General features: G+C 39.2%; 1 protein-coding gene across 1 annotated transcript in view; it reads right to left on the bottom strand.

The window, feature by feature from the left end:
• Positions 1–22,470, bottom strand: part of HPSE (heparanase) — a 48,362-nt gene that overhangs the window by 8,034 nt on the left and 17,858 nt on the right. The window contains exons 4-11 of the mRNA XM_003414108.4: positions 17,582–17,755; positions 13,762–13,930; positions 13,216–13,263; positions 12,611–12,704; positions 12,038–12,144; positions 10,657–10,771; positions 4,875–4,993; positions 3,113–3,259 (exon numbers count right to left, since the gene is read on the bottom strand). Coding sequence (XP_003414156.1) covers positions 3,113–3,259; positions 4,875–4,993; positions 10,657–10,771; positions 12,038–12,144; positions 12,611–12,704; positions 13,216–13,263; positions 13,762–13,930; positions 17,582–17,755 — 973 coding nt within the window. The remainder of the gene's footprint in view (positions 1–3,112; positions 3,260–4,874; positions 4,994–10,656; positions 10,772–12,037; positions 12,145–12,610; positions 12,705–13,215; positions 13,264–13,761; positions 13,931–17,581; positions 17,756–22,470) is intronic.

Below are 22,470 nucleotides of genomic sequence, written 5' to 3'. Positions count from 1 at the left end.
ATGGGCAAGCTATTAATGCCATCAGGTTATATTGCTTCATCATCTACACATACAACTAAAGTTGTTATTAGCTGCTGTCAAGACGGTTACAACTTGTAGTGATCCTATGGGTGCAGAGTAGAACTACTCCATAGGGTTTTCAAGGCTGTGGCCTTTCAGAAGCAGATCACCAGGCCTTACTTCAAGGAACCTCTGGATGGATTTGAACTGCCAGCCTTTCTGGTAGTAGTCCAGTGCTTAACCATTTGCACCACCCAGAGCCTCCTACATATAACTAACCAAAACCAAACCAAGCCCATATGCCTTCTGGTGAGTTCCAACTCATAGAGATCCTAAAGGACAGAGTAGAACTGCCTCATAGGATGTCTAAGGCTGTAAACCTTTACAGAAGCAGACTGCTGCATCTTTCTCCCACAGAGCAGCTAGTGGGTTCAAACCACTGACCTTTTGGTTAGCATTTGAGTGATTAGCCACTAAACCACTACGGTTCCTTACATATAACTAAAGGATGCTATAATATATAAATATACTGAGTGTAAGCTCAAAGTATGCTTATTATTTCCGCATCAGGCTAGGTGATGAGGGTGAGGCTTTATTTGAGGGCAGCATCTTGTTTCATGTTTTGAAGTCAGTAACAGGATGATAAAGAAACAGAAGCCTGCTTCTCAAGTTTCAGGTGACACAAAGCTGGAAGGAATTAGCGAACAACAGATGCGGCAGAATCAAGATGCTGGGCAAATTTATCTGAGGTAAATAGAAAATATACGCATTCAAATATTTTTAAACAATATGTAGGGGTCTTTATAGGCACTTTGTAAGTTGTTCAGGTAAAAAAGAATTTTTTTTTTTTAAGAAGACCATCGTTTAATTCTCAGAGGTCATTAGTATAAGCAAATTTATATGGGATACTTTCAAAACATTTTAAAAAGAGAATATTATAGGTAATACATATCCATCAAAGAGAATTTAGAGGACTAAAACATTATCCATAATTTCACCAATTTTCCAGTGATAAAGCATGAAATGTGGGAGCAGAATGCAATAGAGTCTGATAACTACAGCAAAGAAATAGTTGAAAAAATTGGGCATGTCTCAGGGAACACCTAGCTCAATCGGCATAACATAGTTTATAAAGAATATGTTCTACATCCCACTTTGGTGACTAGCGTTTGGGGTCTTAAAAGCTTGTGAGTGGCCATCTAAGGTACTGCACTGGTCTCACCCTATTTGGAGCAAGTGAGAGTGAAGAAAACCAGAGACACAAGGGAAATATCAGTCCAAAGGACTAATGGACCACAACTACCACCGCCTCCACCAGACTGAGTCTAGCATAACTAGATGGTGTCTGGCTACCACCATTGACTGCTCTAACAGGGATCACAATAGAGGGTCCTGGACAGAGCTGGAGAAAAATGTAGAACAAAATTCTAGTTCACACACACACACAAAAAGACTTACTGCTCTGATAGAGACTGGAGAAGCCTAGAGAATATGGCCCCCGGACACACTTATAGCTCAGTAATGAAGTCACTCCTGAGGTTCACCCTTCAGCCAATGATTACACAGGCCCATAAAAAAATAAAAAATGAAACTGAATGAGCCCACCAGCCCAGGGGAAAGAACAAGAAGGAAGGAGGGAACATGAAAGCTGATAATGGGGAGCCCAAGGTCAAGAAGGGAAGAGCGTTGACATGTGAGGTTGGCAACCAATGTTACAAAACAATATGTGTATTAATTGTTTAATGACAAACTAGTTTGCTCTGTAAACTTTCATCTAAAAAAATTTAAAATAAAATTAAAAAAAGAATATGGGAAGAAAAAAAATGAAGCATATTTAGCCTAGTTGGAGATAACCCAAATGTCCTTGAAATATTTGAGAGTACCCTGGAGAAAATGAGGTTTTCCGCATTGCTCCAGATTAGGGATTACAAATTGAAATGCCCACAAGGACCAAAAAAGTTATACATGCAAATACAGTAAGACAGGCATAAAATAACAGGGTCAGGTGGGGGCTATGGAGAATTAGAAAGCACATGGCCTACCTAAACTAAATGACCCCAATTCAACCCCAACTAATTGGGAAAGAAAGCCCGGAATTGCCGGAGTATCTATTTTTTAAAGCTATAACATCTCATTGATTGGTTTATTCATTCATTCATTCAACAAATATTTGTTGAATGTGTAAATTGTTGGGCAACGTGCAAGGAATGAGAGATACAACATGAATTAGACTTAATATTGCTTATTTGCACATATAAGGCATATGCAATGTCCCTCTTACGCTAAACCAAAAGAGGTCATTTATTTATTTTTAATTATTGTGGTAAATTTATGTAACAAAACATTGCCATTTCAGTATTCTTCACATGTACAATTCAGTGATATTATGTTTATCATGTTGTTCAACCTTTCACCATTATTCATTTCCAAATTTTTCTATCACCCTTAACAGAAGCAGCTCAGTGCCCCTAAGCAATGAGTTCCCTTTTCCCTGCCCTCCCAGAGTACCCATTTTTTTTTTAGAAAAGGTAGAAATACAGATTTGTTAGTTGTCAAGTTTTAATTGTTGGCTACCAATTAAAAATAAAAATTAATAGAGTGCATACCAACCCCTGCTACTAAAAACAAGGTGGAGACCCTTAAAAACAAACTCACTTGTCTGTAGGCATGAGGTATAGTTTTCAACCTCTGCTCTAGAGACTAGAACAGAGACCAGCAGGTGAAAGGCACAGAGGCTCACCTTAACCTCCCATCGAGAATAGCCATCTTGAGAGACCATGAGCTCCAACAGAGGAGGGATCAAACAGAGCCGGCTGGCCTTAGATGGGTGGTTGGATTAACAAGACCTCTCAAGACAGTTTCAACTCTACAACTATTATTCAATTACTTTAGAAAAGCTTTCATCAAGCAAAAATAACCCATTTTAAAAAGGTCAGAACCTAAATACAGAAAAGTATCTGTTACCCAAAGGTGCACTATTTACAACAGGGAAAAAAAAAAAGCTATGAACAGTAGGAATGTGATTAAGTGAACCCTATCTATACTGTCTATCAATACTGAAAATGCCAACATATTTGGGGAAAGTTAGAAATGAACAAGGAAGAGTACTCACTTGGAAAGTAATCCATCAGGACCTGAAGGTTGTACGAGGTATTTATCCACTTGTTTGTCAAATAAATAATATGGTAACTGTAAGCGTACGGTGACATTATGTAGATTTAAGGCATACAGAGTTAAATCTCCTTCTTTATACCTTGGGCTAAAAGCAAATAGATTAACTCAATAAAAATAATTATCTAATTTCAGCAATTAAAAGCTCAATTACAAATATGATCGTGGATATTAGTATCCATAATGATGACGAACTCTTTTAATGTCCTCCCTTTTATGATACTATTAGACCACTGGTGTGGTCTTATTTTGAAAATGTGATAAAAAATACTGTTCTTCACAGTACCACTTTCAGGGCTAGTGCACTCTTGAGTCTTTGCTGCTTTGCCTGCAGCCCTTTGCCTGGCTCTATGTTGCTAGTAAGTCAATTAAAAAAAAAAAATTTTTTTTTTTTCAATTAGCCCTTGGATATTCAAACCAGGGCTTTGAACCAGTCCTTCTTGGTTCAGTCATAGCTGAGGAAGCAAAACTGGAACAGACCCGAATTTTCAAATTTTGGGTGAACCAGAACAATAACTGAACAGGAAAAATTACAGGTGGAAGCCCTGCTGGAAACTTAATCTCCCTCTTACAAAACAATGGCATTGTATGAGTTTCATAGTAACCAAATGTCTTGCCTGTTGGATCTGCAGCAGAGTGGGAAACAGTGGTGTCTGGCTTAAAGCCAACAGTGCTGCTGTGAATGCGTGTAGCTCTCCACATCCCAGCCAATGATCCAGTCTCACACATCAGGCTCTTAAATGGGCTCACTACGCCTCTTCCAAGCCTCCCATTCCAGGGCTTCAATGCATAATTTTTCCTGATCTGGTTATTGTTCTGGATCACCTGAATTTTAAACATTCAGGTCTGTTCCGGTTTTGCTTAGTCACCCATGACTTAGGAAGACTAGTAACTGTATTTTTGTGGGTTCCTGTGAATTCAAATTACAAACCACATGAACAGGGACTTTTTCTAGTCTTTTAAAAATACTTGAAACAAACAAAAAAGTTGAATCTACTGATGTTTTGCAGAATTTATCCATCCAAATCATTCTCCCCTCACTCCCTAGTAGGGCTCTCACTACTCACAGAGCTCCCACTCACCAGAAATGGGCTAGAATGAGTATTTTACTACCATTCTGTCAGTAAGGATAGATTGAAGCTAACAGAGAAAGAAAACATCTGAGATTTAGGAACACTTTTTGCTACCTGAGGCCAGAGGACAGGCTCACAGAAATCTCTATGGTCTCTCAGCTACAGAAATGGTGGTTGAACCTTTTGAAAATAAAGTTGTTGTTCTTCTTCTTTAATACATTCAAGTTATCAAGTATGATACAAGAGGATAAGTATATTCCTATAATCATTCATTGGTATGAATTAATATTTATATTCATCCATAGTCATTCAATGAATTGATCACTCATATAAAAATAGTTACATTTTCTTACATTAGTACTATTCTTTATTGAAATCCTATATATATATATATATCCATTATAGATTATGACAAAACTCTTTTACAAATCTTGGTAGATTGTAAATGGCTATATTTAAGCTATGTTTCTTTAGACTCCGGCACTGTATCATTATGAACATGAAGGAAAAAAACCCATTAACACATCTTAGGCCTACTATATAGATAATGTGACAACAGGGTGTTAGAGTAGGAAGTTATCTGCTTACTGATCACGCACATAATTGGTAAATGCTGCTTTTCATACTTACTGATTAATGTTGGTGCAATGAAGGTACACTCGAAGTTTGCTTCTGTCTGCAGCTTTCACGCTTGCCGTTAACACTTTGGTGCCCGCCAGTTTCTTGAACAGAAGAGATAGCCAATAATCCTAGTTTTGAGAGAAGGGGGCAAAAATAGATCTTTACTTATTTCTCTTATTTACCAAAATCAGTGATAAGCAAACCGTTATACTACAAAGAGTGTGACTGTTACCCTGGGGGTATTTAAATAGCATTTGTCTTTTTTGGTTCATGGTACCACCATGAAAGGTCCCTGGGTGGCACAAACAGTTTGCACTCAATTACTAACCTAAAGGTTGGTGGTTCAACCCACTCAGCAGTGCCATGGAAGAAAGGTCTGGCAATCTGCTTCTGTAAAGATTATAGCCAAGAAACCCTTATGGAGTAGTTCTGCTCTGCGACACATGGAGTTGCCGTGCGTTGGAATCGGCTTGATGGTGACACGTTTGCTATTTTGCTTTTACCACCATGAATCTGACAGCAACAGCTTTTTCTTTCTTCTTTTTTTTGACTTTAAGAAACGAAAACTTATTTTCTCACAGTTAGGAGGCTAGAAGTTCGAAGTCAGGATGCAGGCCCTAGGGGAAGGCATCTCTCTCTGTCAGCTCTGGGGGAAGATCCTTATCTCCTCAGCTTCTATTTCTTAGCTCCTTGGTGATCTTCATGTGGCATGACCTCTATGTTCCCCATCTCTGCTAGCTTCTCTATGCCTAATCTGCAATTTAATCCCCGCCCCCCTCCACGGGGGATACTGTTTATTTTGAGCCAATTTATTATTTGGCTGAAAGGTGACCTCTGGGAGTAGCTTCAGTCCCAAATTGAAAGGGTGTTTTAGGGCAACAGTCTCGGGCATTCCTCTAGTGTCTACTAGCCCAGTAAGTCTGGTCTTTTTTAGGAATTTGAGTTTTGTTCTACATTTTTCTCCCATTCTATCCGGGCCCATCTATTGTGTCCCTACTCAGAATGGTTGGTAGTGGCTGCCGGGCACCACCTAGTTCTGGTCTCAGGATAGAGGAGGTCGTGGTTCATGTAGGCTATTAGTCCTATAGACTGGTTTCTTCTTTAAGTGGGTTCCTTCTTTTTCCTTTGCTCCAGACAAGTACAGACCAATAGTTGTATCTTAGATGGTCACTTGCAAGCTTTTAAGGCCCCAGATGCTACTCACCAATGCAATAGCTTTTTAATTGATTTTATCACTGGAGAAAAGACAAATGCCATTTAAATACCCCTAGACTAACAGCCACACTCTGTAGTATAAAGTTTTTCAATAATTCAGAGGGTCACACCTGATAGAAGGTATGTTTCAAGAATTCTATCCACTACTCAGAAAGAGTTTAAATATTCTTGGTTGTTTTTCGTCAAAGAACTCAAACCAAAGCCCAAAGCAGAACTTTTACATACACATCAGTGTTCAATGCAGTGTTATTCTCAATAGCCACACACAGAAAGACAAGTTTTAAAAACAAAGCTTTTACCTGTTTATGAGGTTAAAATAATTTTCTTTAAAATCTAATAATCTCCCTAATAAAATATGGATCTAGGCAATGATCATCAATAGGTATTAATGTAAAAAAAAAGAAAGGAAAGACAATCAGACATTATGTGCCTCTTGAGGGAAGCACACATCACCACCTATGGTGAATTATTGCAAAATAACAAAGAAAGGAAAAAAAAAAAAGAAAGCCTGAATCCCATCCTTTAGGACAAACTATCAATTTACATGAAATGTGGAAACAGAGGTACATGCTAAATGACAGCACAAGTATAAATTTAGCAAAATCCAGAACATGGGAAACTCTACAAGACATTACTTGGTTTCTTTACTTAAGAAATTACAAGGGACCGAAAAAAGAAAGGGAGAGAGAACTTAATGATTTATAGACTTAAGAGACATATCAACAAAATGCAATATATGGATCTTATTTGGATTCTGATTTGAATAAACCAACTATGAAAATATATTTGAGATAATCAAGAAGATGTAAAACACTCAGTAAATATCTGATATTAAGAAAGTTTTGTTTACAGTTTAAGGTAGTGGTGTTTTGTTATGCTTTTTAAAAGGAGATGCATACTGAAATATTTATGGATAAAATGATATATTTGAGACTAGCTTCAAAATAATCCAGTAAATGAGAGGCGAGGAGTGGGTAGGATTTTAGATTAAACAAGATTGGCCATGAGTTGATAATTGGTAAAGTTGGGTGATAGATACATGAGAATTCTTATGCTTTTATCTCTACTTTTGTATATGACTGGCATTTTCTGTAATAAAAGTTAAAAAAAAAAAAACCCAAACAGCTCAATATATATGCCAACTCTTCTTAAGTTGAGGAAAAGTAAACTCAACAGGGAAAAGTGGGTTTTGCTTTTCTGTTTACATTTAAACTTCTCACTGGAGACAAGAGGCAAATTAAAAGTTTTTAAAAGTGACATAACATTAGCATGGTTCAGAGAATGGTAGAGTAGAAAGTATACAGAACTCAGAGGCAGGATTTGAATGGATTTCTTTAGGGTAACATTGGACAACTGGACTCTAGGAAATTATGCAGCCTCTTCTCAACTTGAATGTCCTCATCTGAGAATAGAGTTACACAATACCTGCCTTGCCACCTTACAGGACTGCTATGCAGGTCAAATAAGAAATACATCTGTTTAAGGTCAATTCTCTTGGATCCTACTGTTTTTATGGGAACCATTTACTCTTGCTGATGAAGTAAAAGAACTGAACAGAAGATTTCAAAGGGCCTCTCGCGAAGACAAAGTAAAGTATTATAATGACATGTGCAAAGATCTGGAAATGGAAAACCAAAAGGGAAGAACACGATCAGTGTTTCTCAGGCTGAAAGAACTGAAGAAAAAATTCAAGCCTCGAGTTGTAATAATGAAGGATTCTATGGGGAAAATATTAAATGACGCAGGAAGCATCAAAAGAAGATGGAAGGAATACAGAGTCATTACACCAAAAAGAACTAGTCGATGTTCAACCATTTCAAGAGGTAGCATACGATCAGGAACCGATGGTACTGAAGGAAGGAGTCCAAGCTGCTCTGAAGGCATTGGCGAAAAACAATGGTCCAGGAATTGATGGAATATCAATTGAGATGTTTAAACAAACAGATGCAGCGCTGGAGGTGCTCACTTGTCTATGGCAAGAAATATGGAAGACAGCTTCCTGGCCAACTGACTGGAAGAGATCTATATTTATGCCTATTCCCAAGAAAGGTGATCCAACCGAATGTGGAAATTGTAGAACAATATCATTAATATCACATGCGAGCAAAATTTTGCTGAAGATCATTCAAAAACGGCTGTAGCAGTATATCAACAGGGAACTGCCAGAAATTCAGGCCAGTTTCAGAAGAGGACGTGGAACCAGGGATATCATTGCTAATGTCAGATGGATCCTGGCTGAAAGCAGAGAATACCAGAAGGATGTTTACCTGTGTTTTATTGACTATGCAAAGGCATTCGACTGTGTGGATCATAAGAAAGTATGGATAACGTTGCGAAGAACGAGAATTCCAAAACACTTAATTGTACTCATGAGGAAACTTTACATGGATCAAGAGGTAGTTGTTTGGACAGAACAAGAGGATACTGATTGGTTTAAAGTCAAGAAAGTTGTGCGCCAGGGTTGTATTCTTTCACCATATCTATTCAATCTGTATGCTGAGCAAATAATCTGAGAAGCTGGATTATATGAAGAAGAACACGGCATCAGGGTTGGAGGAAGACTCATTAACAACCTGTGTTATGCAGATGACACAACCTTGCTTGCCGAAAGTGAAGAGGACTTGAAGCACTTACTAATGAGGACCAAAGACCACAGCCTTCAGTATGGATTGCACCTCAACATAAAGAAAACAAAAATCCTCACAACTGGACCAATAAGTAACATCATGATAAACAGAGAAAAGATTAAAGTTGTCAAGGATTTCATTTTACTTGGATCCACAATCAACAGCCACAGAAGCAGCAGTCAAGAAATCAAAAGACGCACTGCATTAGGTAAATCTGCTGCAAAGGACCTCTTTAAAATGTTGAAGAGCAAAGATGTCACCTTGAAGACTAAGGTGCACCTGACCCAAGCCGTGGTATTTTCAATCACATCACATGCGTGTGAAAGCTGGACAATGAAAAAGGAAGACCGAAGAAGAATTAATGCCTTTGAATTGTGGCGTTGGCAGAGAATATTGAATATACCGTGGACTGCCAGAAGAACGAATAAATCTGTCATGGAAGAAGTACAACCAGAATGCTCCTTAGAAGCAAGGATGGCAAGAGTGTGTCTTACATACTTTGGACATGTTGTCAGGAGGGATCAGTCTCTGGAGAAGGACACCAAGCTTGGCAAAGTACAGGGTTAGCGGAAAAAAGGAAGACCCTCAACGAGGTGGATTGACACAGTGGCCACAACAATGGGCTCAAGCATAACAATGATTGTGAGGATGGCACAGGACTGGGCAGTGTTTCGTTCTGTTATGAATAGGGTTGCTATGAGTCAGAACCGACTCGACGGCACCTAACAACAACAACAACAATTTACTCTTGCAAGTTTTTCTAGCTGACTATAAACCTTGAGGAAGAAGCATATTTAATGCATGTACAAAGGTTTATGTTTGGGCACTGGACAGATTTGGGTAACATAACTGTTACTATTTATGAAGGAGGTTCCTGGGTGGCACAAATGGTTTGTACCTGACTACTAACCTAGCGGTAGTCAAGAAGTCGAAAGACACATTGCATTGGGCAAATCAGCTGCAAAAGACCTCTTTAAAGTGTTGAAAAGCAAAGATGTCACCTTGAGGACTAAGGTGCGCCTGACCAAAGCCATGGTATTTTCCATCACCTCATATGCATACAAAAGCTGGACAACGAATAAGGAAGACCGAAGAAGAGTTGATGCCTTTGAATTGTGGTGTTGAAGAAGAATTTTGAATATACCGTGAATGGCCAAAAGAACAGGTCTGTCTTGGAAGAAGTAAAACCAGAATGCTCCTTAGAAGCAAGGATGGTGAGACTACATCTCACATACTTTGGAACTGTTATCAGAAGGGATCAGTCCCTAGAGAAGGACATCATGCCTTGTAAAGTAGAGGGTCAGCGAAAAAGAGGAAGACTTTCAATGAGATGGATTGACACGGTGGCTGCAATAATGTGCTCAAGCATAGCAACAATCAAGAGGATGGCGCAGGACTGGGCAGTGTTTCGTTCAGTTGTACATAGGTCGCTGTGAGTTGGAGCCTACTCGATGGCACCTAACAACAACAACAACTAACCTAAAAGTTGGTAGTTTGGACCTACCCAGCAGTACTGCTGAAAATAAGTCCTGGTGATCTGCTTCCATAAAGATTACAGCCAAAAAAATCCTATAGAGAAGCTCTACTCTGTAACACACAGGTTCGCCACAAGCTAGAATTGACTGTATAGAGCAAAAGGTTATTAGTGGATACTAGGGGCTGGAGAGAGAAGGGAATGGGGAGCTATTGGCTAACGGGTACAAAGTTTCTGTTTGAGGTCATGAAAAAGTGTTGGAAATAAATAGTGGTGATTGTTGCAAAACATACCATGCCCAAAATGACCCAGATTAAACAAGTTATTTCTGGGTCTTAATTTCTTCTCTTGAAAACCAAAAATGTTAGGGTATTTAAGGTCTCTTCCAACTCATCATCTGTGATCTGGTTATATACCGAGGGCCCTCAGCATCCTCTAATCTACTCACAGAAATAGGGAAGTGACGATCACTTACAGGTAAAGGCTTGAAGTTCCCATCCACTAAGTGGTAGTTTCCAGCTCCAAAGAACACTTGCCTCATCACCACTTCAATGCCCATTCTGGCTGACAGGCCCAATTTATCCAGCCACCTGGAACAGAGAGAGTCCCAGCTTTCTTCAGCTTTGGAAAACAAAATCATTCTAATAACATGCTATCCTGATTTAATCATCTATGTGGGAGACATTAACAGGAAGCCAGCCAGAAAAAGTGACGTTAAGTATAAATAAGTCATTTGAACGAAATGGACGCTATATAGGGCAGCAGTAGAATCCTTCCCTTCTCATCTTCCCATACTTCAGCATGATAACAAATCCTAGAAGCCTCTATATATACCATTAAGAAAGCAGGGAATCTCAGGCAGGGCAATACAACTTCTACAAAGCACAGTAGACAAATTCCCGTCTGAAAAGACAATTCCTCATCCTGTGAGGATAGTCCGACTCTTCCCCTGCTTCCCGCGTGAGGCCTGAGTAATAAAATGTGAAATAAATGGTATCACACCTAAAATTTGATGAACCCCCTTGCATCTTTGGTTAATGCTAAAACAAACACTTTGATTCTTTGCTGTAACCCCACACCCCCATCCCAACAGGACTGTGCTTTATTTTGGGCTTCTAAGAATGAGAATGGGAGAGGAAGAAAAATACGTCTTAACCCTCAAGTAGGATATAGAGCTATAAACTAGGAGTGTTTAACCTGTTGCCATCGAGTCAATTCCAACTCATAGTGACCCTACAGGACACAGCAGAACTGCCCAACAGGGTTTCCAAGGAGCAGCTGGTGGATTCGAATTGCCGATCTTTTGGTTAGCAGTCAAGCTCTTAACCACTGTGCCACGAGGTCTCTTAAGAGTGTTTAGAAGATCATTAAATGTAGGTAAATTAGTATTCTAAAGCAATCAACTTGTGCTGGTTGGATAATGAGTTGATTTGGTAAATCTCTTAATTCATTGGAAGCCCTTTAGTGTGAGCTCATGCTTGAGGCTCCAAACTTCTTGGGAATCTTTGAGTACAGCTATGTATAATAAGTATCCTTCTCAGACTCAAAGCTCTAAGATGCACTCTTTACAATGTGCTTTGCCATGAATCTGAATCAAGTGGATGACAACTGGTTTGGCTTGGTTAATTAAGGAACAAAATTTCTAAACCAACTCATTCTTGCAATGATTAATTTAGGACACATTAAAGATGTCCAACAAGATTTAGTAAATCAATGCCTTGCAAAATCTGGCACAGATTTTGGGGCTCAGCCACAAACAGCCTCTTGATCTGGTTTTTGGCTGATGGGCTATTTCAACTGAACAGAAAGTAGGGGAATGGCTGCAATCTGATCTCGGAGGCGAGTGTTTTACTTACATAAAGCCAGCTGCGAAGGTGTTGGACAGCAAGGGCGCTCCCCCACCATATGCTGAGCTTGTTTCTCCTAACCAAACCTTCTTGTGGGGTCTGGTCTCCTCAACAACCTACGCAACAGGAAAGTCTCCATGGTAATTGCAAATAAACTGACCAACCACAATGCTGAAGACTTAACGACATTCAAAACATCGTGAACGGCACTCATCTGTCCAATATAGTTACAAAAAACGTTTACCGTCATTTAAAAAAAAAAAAAGGTCATTTAGGTATTGGGCAATTTGCTTTTACTGGAATACTAGGGTGTGAAAAGAATGTAAACAAACCTGTTTTGATGGCTTATGATAGTTAATTCTACTAAAAGGCTGTTGAAAGCGTTTTTGACTTCTAATCAACATATATGGGTAAGGCCCTATGCTGAAGGGGAACCAAAGGTGAATAAGGCATAGTGCCTGGCCTCAATGAGCTCACACTTTAAGATCAGAAAAACATGCAAATTTAGATACCTGTAGAATTTAGAACTAGCTAGACTACAAAATAAGGACTCTGGTTTTATATTTAAAAACAGACTGTTACCTGAAAAATTTTTTGCGCAGATAAAATAAAAGTGTCCAGTACATCAGGGTTTAGAAAATCTTCTTTGGTAGCAATTCGTCCATTCAAATAGTAGCTAGATTATTCATAAAATATTCAGAAAACAAACTTTACTTTCTATTTTTCAGTTAATTGGCTGACCTTATTCTCTTTCCTACCTCCCCCACCCCCCTGCAATTTAGAAACAAAAGGCAGAATTTCTACTAGGGAGAGACTAAAACGGAAGGAGGACATGAAGAAGAGTCCATTCCATCGAAATAACTAGAAAATAGTTACTCTGTCTTGAAAAGACACGATCACAGTGCAGATACTTGTGGGCCTACCCAACCTTTGGAAATTATGTTTATTGATTCCATGGGTCAAGTGACAAAAAGTGCTTTAGTCTTATAGAAACCACCACATTCTTGAGAATAAATTTTAATTTTTGTTAATATAAAAATTCTAGTATTATATTGCTTGAGACACTATTTGTTTCTTGTTTGAATTAAAAACTCAATTAGCAGCTAAATGGAAATAATTTTTAGAGAAATAAGTGATAAGCAGAGCTAGCGATACTTTTCTAGTGAAAGAACAGGAGACATACTTACTGATGCCATGTAACTGAATCAATCACACCTCCCCCAGCCTGCAGGAAACTAGAAAAAAAAAATTCCATTTATGTCATTATTTAGTCCTCATATGAAAATAACTGAATATATGCACCAAGAGCTTTATTCCCTTGAAACAGGCTGGTTACTATAGGATCAGGCAAACACTAATTCCCTAATTCTAATATAAATTTTATCATAGGTGTCATTGGCCCCAGAACCCTTGGTATTGAATCAATGTTTCCTGTGTTGGTAAACATTGATAAAAAAAATTTTTTTGGTTAAAAAAAAAAAATCTAGTCAGGCAGTTAATAACGCGTGGACTCTTCATCAGAGAGAAACGTGTCTTTTTTTTTCCTGTGGTGAAAATATACATAACAAAACATGGCATCTCAACAATATCCACATGTACAATTCAGTGACGCTGATTACATACTCCAAGTTGTGCAACCATTCTCGCTATCCTTTTCCAAATCATTCCACCAACATTAGCATAAACTCTAAACATTTATTTTTGAAAGTAGTTCTGCCTCCTCCAGCTCTTACCTTGTCAGCATCTTGACAGTCTTTCCTCGAGGCTGACCAACATCAGGGCCATAGAGTTTTGCATTTTTGAAACGGGACTTTCCTAGAAGTTTGTGCAACTCAATAAAATCTTCTCCTAACTGGAATCCATCAATGTAAATACCAGACTTCTTCAGAAAACTGTTAGGTTCTGAAAGACAGCAATTCTTAACATAATCCCTTATCTAGAAAATTTTTATTGAAAAGAAAATACACAGCAACATTTAAAAGTAACAAAATATTTTCCAAATTACAAAACCTTAGAATTCAAAGGCAAAAAAAAAAAAAAAGAAAGAAAAGTAAAACATCTAGTTACAACGAAGGTATTTCAGAAAAAAAAAAAATGAAATTATGTAACTGAATGTGAGAGAGTATTAAACGAATTTGAAGTTAATAATGAGTATACTATGAGTCAGAATCTACTCAATGGCAATGGGTTTGGTTTTTGGTAATGGATATAATAGCTTAATATCTAAAAAAATCTCGAAAATAGTCTGTATCCAGTACTTAATAACCTAATTTCCTTAAGAAAAAAAAAGTCTATTGGGAGAAAAAAAAAAAAAAAACCCATTGCCATTGAGTCGATTCCAACTCATAGTGACCCTAAAGGACAGAGTAGAGCTGCTCCATAGGGTTTCCAAGGAGCGCCTGGAGGATTCAAACTGCTGACTTTTTGGCTAGCAGCCATAGCTCTTAACCACTATACCACCAGGGTTTCCTCAGGCAGGAGGGAGACATTTAAAAACTGATTTCTACAATAGAATTAAAAGCCTTGAGAATGTGTGCTCACAAATTATATGTGCAAGTAGGCCTGGAAGTAGTAAAGATGAAGAGATAAAAAAGAGGCGCAGAAGGGAGGTAAGTGTCCAATTTACTTCACAAATATAGGCTCTTTCCTGCTCCCTTCCCCTTCACCATGGAAACTAGGCCTTCTCTTTGTAAATGGGGCCCAGTAAAGAGGGAAACATGATGGTATCACTCTGTTATCTTGCTCTGAAGATCTGAAGGAGTTGGGAGGGTAGGGTAGAAAAGTAAGGAAGGAAGGGTACATAGATGGGTAAGGATGAGTTAAAATGACATCTATTTATATGGTTGTAACAAAATTGTTCAGCACTTGGCTAAGATCTGATTGCCTCTACCCTTCTGTCTTAGTCATCTAGTGCTGCTATAACAGAAATACCACAAGTGGATGGCTTCAACAAACAGAAGTTTATTCTCTCACAATCTAATAGGCTAGAAGTCCAAATTCAGGGTGCCAGCTCCAGGGGAAGGCTTTCTCTCTGTCTTGGCTCTGGAGGAAGGTCCTTGTCATCAATCTTTCCCCAGAGGAGGAGCTTCTCAGAGCAGGAACCTCGGGTCCAAAGAACACGCTCTGCTCCCAGCATTGCTTTTTTGGTGGTATGAGGTCCCCCATCTCTCTGCTTAGATCTCTCTTTTATATCTCAAAATAGATTGGTTTAAGACACAACTGAATCTTATAGATTGAGTCCTGCCTCATTAACATAACTGCCTCTAATCCTGCCTCATTACCATCATATAGGTAGGATTTACAACACATAGAAAAATCATATCAGATGACAAAATGGTAGACAATCACACAATACTGGGAATCACGGCCTAGGCAAGTTGACACAAATTTTGGAGGGACACAATTTAATCCATGACATTCCACCCTTTGGTCCCTCAAAATTCATGTCCTTGCCACAGGTAAAACACATTTACCTCATCATATCATAGCAAAACTCTTAAATCAACTCCAAGTCCAAAATCCAAAAATTTGTCTTCATCCATGAAACCAAGAATAGAAGTTATCTGCTTCCAAACTACAATGGTGGAAGGCACAAGCTAGACACCTTCACTACAAATGGGAGAAACTGGAGGGAAAGAAGGGATAACAGGCAGCAAGCAAGTCTGCAGAACACATTACTTTAACTTTCAAGGCTTGAAGATAATCCTCTGTTCTCTGAGACCATTTAGACAACGGCCCTGCCCTCCAAACTCTAGGTATTGGCCACATTCTCCGGATTCTGAGTGGAGGCCCCTGGGCCCTGGGCTTCAGCTCTGCCTTCCAGGCTCACTGGAAGGACAAGCAATTCTACTGCCTCGAATTTGGGTGGCCCCATTCTCCTCGTCCATCTGAGTGGCAACTCCGCCCTTTGAGATCCCAGAGGTCGTGGTTATACCCTTTGAGGCTGAGGCAGCTCTGCTTCCTGTGTTCCTTGTCTGTTCAGCTTCTGCTTCCTGGTTCCTTGGTATCTGGAGCCCTGGGGCCTCTCCACCCAATTCCGCCCGGCTGGGGCAAGTGTTCCAAAGCTCTTTAGTTCTACAAGTAAGTACCTGGAGGCACCCTACTCCACAAGTAAACTTCAGCCGGAAGGCACTCAGCTCTCTTGCTCCGTGGGTCGGCAGGCCTAACTCCACCTATAAGTGCTCAGAGGCACCCCACTCTGCCAGGAAGCCTCCTGCCAAAGGCACTCGGCTCTCTCCCTCTGTGGCTGGGCTCCAGCACTGTCTCGTGCTGGTCTCCTGGTCCTGCTGCTTCTGTTTCTCTGCTGCTGCCATTTCTGCCCTTCAACCTTGTTTTCTGTGCTTCAACTTGCCAGTTATTCTCTGCAACCTGATCTCAAAGTCTGCTGGTAGACTTTGTCATAACATATAACACATAGACATGTATCTTACTTTGCTTGTTTTCTCATTGGTCTGGCTCCCTATTTCTAGAGAGAAAGTTCCAAGAGAGTAAGGGCCTTGCTCTGGAGTCAGACTGCTGGGTTCAAATCCCAGGTCCTCTACTTAGTTGCACAGCATCATACAGATATTTTCCTAACGTTTTTGTGCCTCTTTTCTCATCCATAAAATGAGGGTCATAATTATATCCACCTCAAAAATAAAACAAAACAAAAACCAGTTGCCTTCAAGTCAATTCTGACTCATACTGACTCTATAGAACAGAGTAGAACTGCCCCATAGGGTTGCCAAGGCTGTAATACTTACAGAAGCAGGCTGCCACGTCTTTCTCCCTAGGAGCAGCTGGTGGGCTCTAACTGCTGACCTTTCAGTTGGCAGCTGAGTGCTTTAACCACTGTACCACCAGGGTTCCTCTATATCCACTTCAGGGGTGATTATAAAGATAGAGTAAGTTAATACCTATGAAATGCTCAGAACAGTGCCTGGCATATAGTATGTGCTCATCATATTATTATAGCTCATTTCCCTTTATATCTTCGGTTCCATTGGCTGGTATATGAAAAGAGCACATTTGAGTGAATGTGATTAGTCATTAACACTTTAGTTAGAATCCATAAATTCCTTATAAAAGGAGGGAAGAAGGAGACGACCAAGAGCCTGACCATGTAGAATTCTTTACTGGAAACTTCTTGACAGAGTGAGTACTTCCTGAGGGTTGGGATGGGGTTGCTCAGATTAACTGACACGTTGAGAAACAGAAAAAGGAATGGAAAGGTAAAAGCAAACTGCCCACTTCACAGTTTTGTTGCGTCCAGCCTGCTAAGCATAACAGGTTGAAGAGGCTCCAAAAATCTCAAGAGAACCTGGGAGCTGTAGAGTTTGCTGGCTCCAGCTGGCTGTTTTCAACTCAAACATAACATAAACTGGGTTTAACAGTACGTGCTCGGATACATAAAGGTGTTTTCTGCCATAAGTGCCTCTAAAAGTTGTATTGTTGAGCACTGTCAAGAATGTGCCCACGCAGAAGTATATTTGCTAATATTAAAAAGAAAGTCATGAATCATTTAATGCCAAAGGAGAATCTCCCTACTAATGAAATGTTCCTGGAAATACTCACCATTGCCTAGTTCCCAAGAAATGTTATAACTTTTGGAAGAACAGTAGCCCAGCAGCAACTTCGCATTAGAATTGTTCCAGTGCAAATCTGGGGTTCTTAATAACGCATTTAGGCCAAAGATCAGGTCCAGTCCTGAGCAATTTGCAAAACTGTAGAGCATATCCACTGAACTTCCTGAAAGAAAAATGTTGCAATTTAATGGTTACTATCTGGCACCACTGTAAAGAAAACCTCCAGATTTGTTCTTCATAATAATTGCTATTTGTCAAATTTAAGGAATTCCAGTCCTAATAAGTGACCATAATTATGTCTAAGAGATAACAAAATTGGACTAGCCAAACCAAACCTGTAGCTCTCGAGTCGATTCCAACTCATAGCGACTCTATATGACAGAGGAGAACTGCCCCATAGAGTTTCCAAGGAGCGCCTGGTAGATTCAAACTGCTGACCTTTTGGTTAGCAGCCATAGCACTTAGACGCTATGCCACCAAGGTTTCCAAAATTAGCCTGGCAAATTAAAAAAAAATCAATCTGACTTTATTTGCTTCAGCTGACACCATGGAAGGTACCAGAAGCTTTGGTGTGACACTCAGGTTTTGTTTAAGTGAACCCAGATGAATTAGAAACCACACGGTGGTTTCAATAGGCAGTGTTCAATATACATAGGCCAGGCCTTTATTGGTCAACATAAACCCCACTCTTCATAATCTAAATCTCTCTACTCACAAACTTACTCACAAATTATTTGGGTAAATTTATTTCTATTTAAAACAAATTTTTGAAAAATTCCTGTGCCTGATTTATTATTTTATTAATTTAAAGGGAATAGAATTTTACATTAAAAATTAGCCATGAGAACATCAATTAAAGGTAATGGCTTCACAACTGATTAATGTAATTGACATCACTAAGCTGCACACCTCAAAATTTTTGGATTGGCAAATGTTGTGTTATATATATTCTTATTTAAAAAAAAAAAGTAGGTGTTGAGGTTGCTTATGTACAACCAAACACCACACGAAATTTGCTTTCTTGGTTTGGAGGTTTAGGGTCATGGTTTCGAGAGACATCCCAATCAATTGGCCTAAATATTGTTTCTCAGTACTTCTGTTCTACCTTCTAGTTTGTTACACAGTGACTGGGGTCTTAAAACCTAGCAAGTGGCCATCCAAAGTACAATTGGTCTTTCTAAATAAGAAGGAGAGTCAGGAATTGAAGGAGAAAATTGAATGCATGTCTGGTTATTTCCACGAAATAACCTCCTTTGTCATGAGACCAGAAGAATTGAATAGTGCCTGGCTACCATTACTGAACATGTTGATCAAAGACTCTATAGAAGAATCCTGATCAAAAGGGGGGAAATGTAGAACAGAATTTTAAATTCTCAATTGAACATAGCTTTCTGGAGCCATTATGCAGCTTTCTGGAGCCACTGAGGCTGAATGAAGCCCAAAACTATTTCTCTGATATAATTTTTGAAGCTTAAAATTTAATCTAAAACTATTCCCTAAAATCTTCTTTGAGCCAAAAATAGCTTATCTTAATTTGTAAAGTACATCTGCTTTGAGCTTTGCGCTCTTTTAAAGAATTATCTTTGTGAGATGAAATTGACAACAGCAACTGGAAAGGTTGGATTGGAAGCTTAGGGGGCAGTGAGTTTAAGATAATGGTGGAATAATTGGGAAAAGGGTAGTGAGAAGAGTAGTACAACTTGAAGAATGTAATGAATGTCACTGAATTGTACATGTAGAAATTGGTGAAATGGTGTATCTTAGACTACGTGTACTTTAACCAAAAACAAATTTTTTTTTAATTAGCCATGAGAAGACACTAAAGCTGTTGTTTCCAAACTGTGTGCCAAGGCACCCTAGGGAACCAGAGTAAATTTGCAGATATGATTGCTAGATTTAGCGAATAAAAATACAGGATACCTAGTTAAATTTGAACTTCCAAAAAATAACTAATATTGTTTAGTGAATGTATATCCGAAGTAATACTTGGGACATACTTAGACTGAAAAATTATTTGTTGTTTATCTGAATTTCAAATTTAACTAGTCGTCTTGTATTTTATCTGGTAACCACACTTACAGGGGCATAGCAGGATCTGTGACATTTTCATGGGAAACACATCAACATCTGTCGGACATGACAGGAACTATTACAATCAGATTGTTTGGATCTAACAATTTACTAATCGAAACTGTTGGGTATTTCTTTTAGGAATTTCTTTTGGCCTAGGTGTGCTATGAAGAAAATTACTGAGATATTAAAAAAAAAAAAAGGTACCATAAATGTTTGGAAACTTCTGTATTCAGCTTTTTCTTTTTTTATTTTTTAACCATTATCTAGTCTATGATTAGGAGTCCCTGGGTGGTACAAACGGTTAACGTACTCGGCTGCTAGCTGAAAGGCTAATGGTTCGAGTTCACCCAGAGGAGCCTCAGAAGAAGGTCCTGGCGATCTACTTCTGAAAAAATAGAAAATCTGCCATTGAAAGCGGCACGGAGCACGGTTCTGCTCTGACACACATGGGTGCCATGAGTCGGGATCCACTGGGCAGCAGCTGGTTTTTGTTGGTAGTCTGTGATTGCTTTTTGAGAGTGGTGCCAAGGTACGCTTCAGCGCTGTCTTTAAATCAGTTATCATATGCATAATAAGCCCATGCAATTTTCCTGCCCATTTATTTGTTAAACAGAAATTCACTCTTGAACTCTCCTGGTTTAAAAAAATCTCTCTACCTACCTACCTACCTATCTATCTGGCCAACTTACACCCTTCCTTATTAACATTAGCTTTGTTTTTATTTTGTTTCTAAGTCTTCGGCCTGAATCACTTGAGTAGCCGTAGAAGTGAAACCCTGAATTTAATGTTGCCTAGAAAAGCCGAGGGGCAGAAACTAGAAGCTGCTTTGGGGTTTTTGATATTGGCTGTGTCACCGCTCCCACAGGACTATTCCTATCATCGAGGAGCTATAGACATTACCGTTTAAAAAGCTCTCCTGGGTCCTGTGGCCCAGTATTGCACAGGACTTTAGAGCCACAGGTTAGCTCATATGGAGCCTTTGGGGTCATTTGTACCCTCTGCCTCCATTTTTTTTTTACCAGAAACGGAGACAAGAAATTAAGTGATTCGCCCTGTATCACAGATCTATTTGGTGACAGCGCCATCACTAGAACTTGTTACAAAGGGGTGACTCAACTACCTTAGTCACAACTACATTTTAGGCTTATATATTGCAAAGTCATGTTGTAGAAAGTGCCCTGGCTCAGGAATTGTAAGACCTGTATTCCAGGTCTGGTTCTCCCACTTATAAGCTGTATGATCAGGGGTAATACCTTTAGCCTGCATAAGCCTCAGTTACAGATCTACAGTACTGGAACAGCCACCATCACTCTGCCTGCCTCACGTAGCTGAGGTTTAATCAACACACGTGAAACAGTTTTTAAACAGTAAAAGGTCTCACAAACATAAAGCACCATTATTGCCTCACCCGTTCACAAAGATTACGGCATTTTCAAAACTCCTGGGAGGTTTGCATTTTAGAGTATTTATTCAATTCGTATTTTACCCCTCTCTATTCCTTCTTCCAAATGAACTTGGAAATTTATGTAGCTTGAAATTCTAATATAGTCACCTATAACATAATAAAGGAGCCATGGCGGCTCAATGGTTAAGTGCCTGGCTGCTAGCCAAATGATTGGCAGTTAGAACCCACCCAAAGGCTAGGGAGAAAGACGTGGCAATCTGCTCCCATACAGATTACAGCCTAGAAAACCCTATGAGGCAGTTGTACTCAGTCACGTGGGGTTGCTATGAGTTGGAATTGATCTGATGGCACCTAACAACAAAAACAAATAACATAACATCTTCTAGAATAAGGGCACTATATTACTGAATTCAAATCTACTCTTCAAAAAAAAAAAAAAACTAGAAAAATCACCCAGTCTCCCTCTTCCTCCCCTCCTCAAATAAAAAGAACAATAACAACAACAACAAAAAACCCAAAATGAAACAAAACTGACACTAAACGCCCTATCCCCAGTCACTTTCCATACTCTTATCTCTTAAAAATGAGAGTAGGAAGAACCTGGGATGAAAATAATCTAGATGACACATTAAAAATGGTGCTGATTCTTTCTCTTGCATTATCTCTGTCTATGCTTAAGTAAGTGTGTTCAGGATCCAGTGTGGGAGTGGGTGTTGGAGATGGAGGAGCGGGGTGATGAGGAAGAGAGGTGAGGAAGGAGAACAAAGAATTATCTCCTTAAATATGATTATATTAATAAAATTGTTTTTTATTAATAAAGGAGTCACACCCGAAATTACATCTGTAATGATGCTTCCTTTTCCTGCCCAAACAGGTTTGTCATGTGAGTTTATGGCTTCATGAACATACTATCTAAGGGGATCTGTATTAGAAAATTTACCCATATCCTCTGGGACACCTGACGAAGCATGCAAGATGCAGGCCACTGATTGAACAACGTCCTCGCCACACACTTTTGCTACATCTTCTGTCATACGATGCCACTCCAAGTTACTTGGCCATTACCAATCTCAGCCATGGATCCAGAACAATGTGTGAAAACACTGAGATACTTGTCACTATAATGAGTAGGTGCTCAGGCTAAACACAGTAGATTTCTATCTTTTTGTTTCTGACACGTGCAGATTAAAATAAAACATTTTAAACCAGAAGTTAATTGTTTCCAAATATGAAAGTATCTTACTGCAGAAATAAAATATCTGTATTTGTGATACATTTTAGCAGCCAACAGGGCGGCTAGAGTTATACTGACCCGGTTACATGGTTAGCAAAAGACGGCCTTTCTTCTCCTGTAGACTTGCACCATAATGAGTTTTTACAAATGAGGCCTTATTACTGGG

This window comes from Loxodonta africana, chromosome 5 (assembly GCF_030014295.1).
Source record: "Loxodonta africana isolate mLoxAfr1 chromosome 5, mLoxAfr1.hap2, whole genome shotgun sequence".
Lineage (NCBI taxonomy): Eukaryota > Metazoa > Chordata > Mammalia > Proboscidea > Elephantidae > Loxodonta > Loxodonta africana.
The sequence above is the reverse complement of the archived record's forward strand: the minus strand, read 5'-3'. Positions and strand labels throughout refer to the sequence as shown.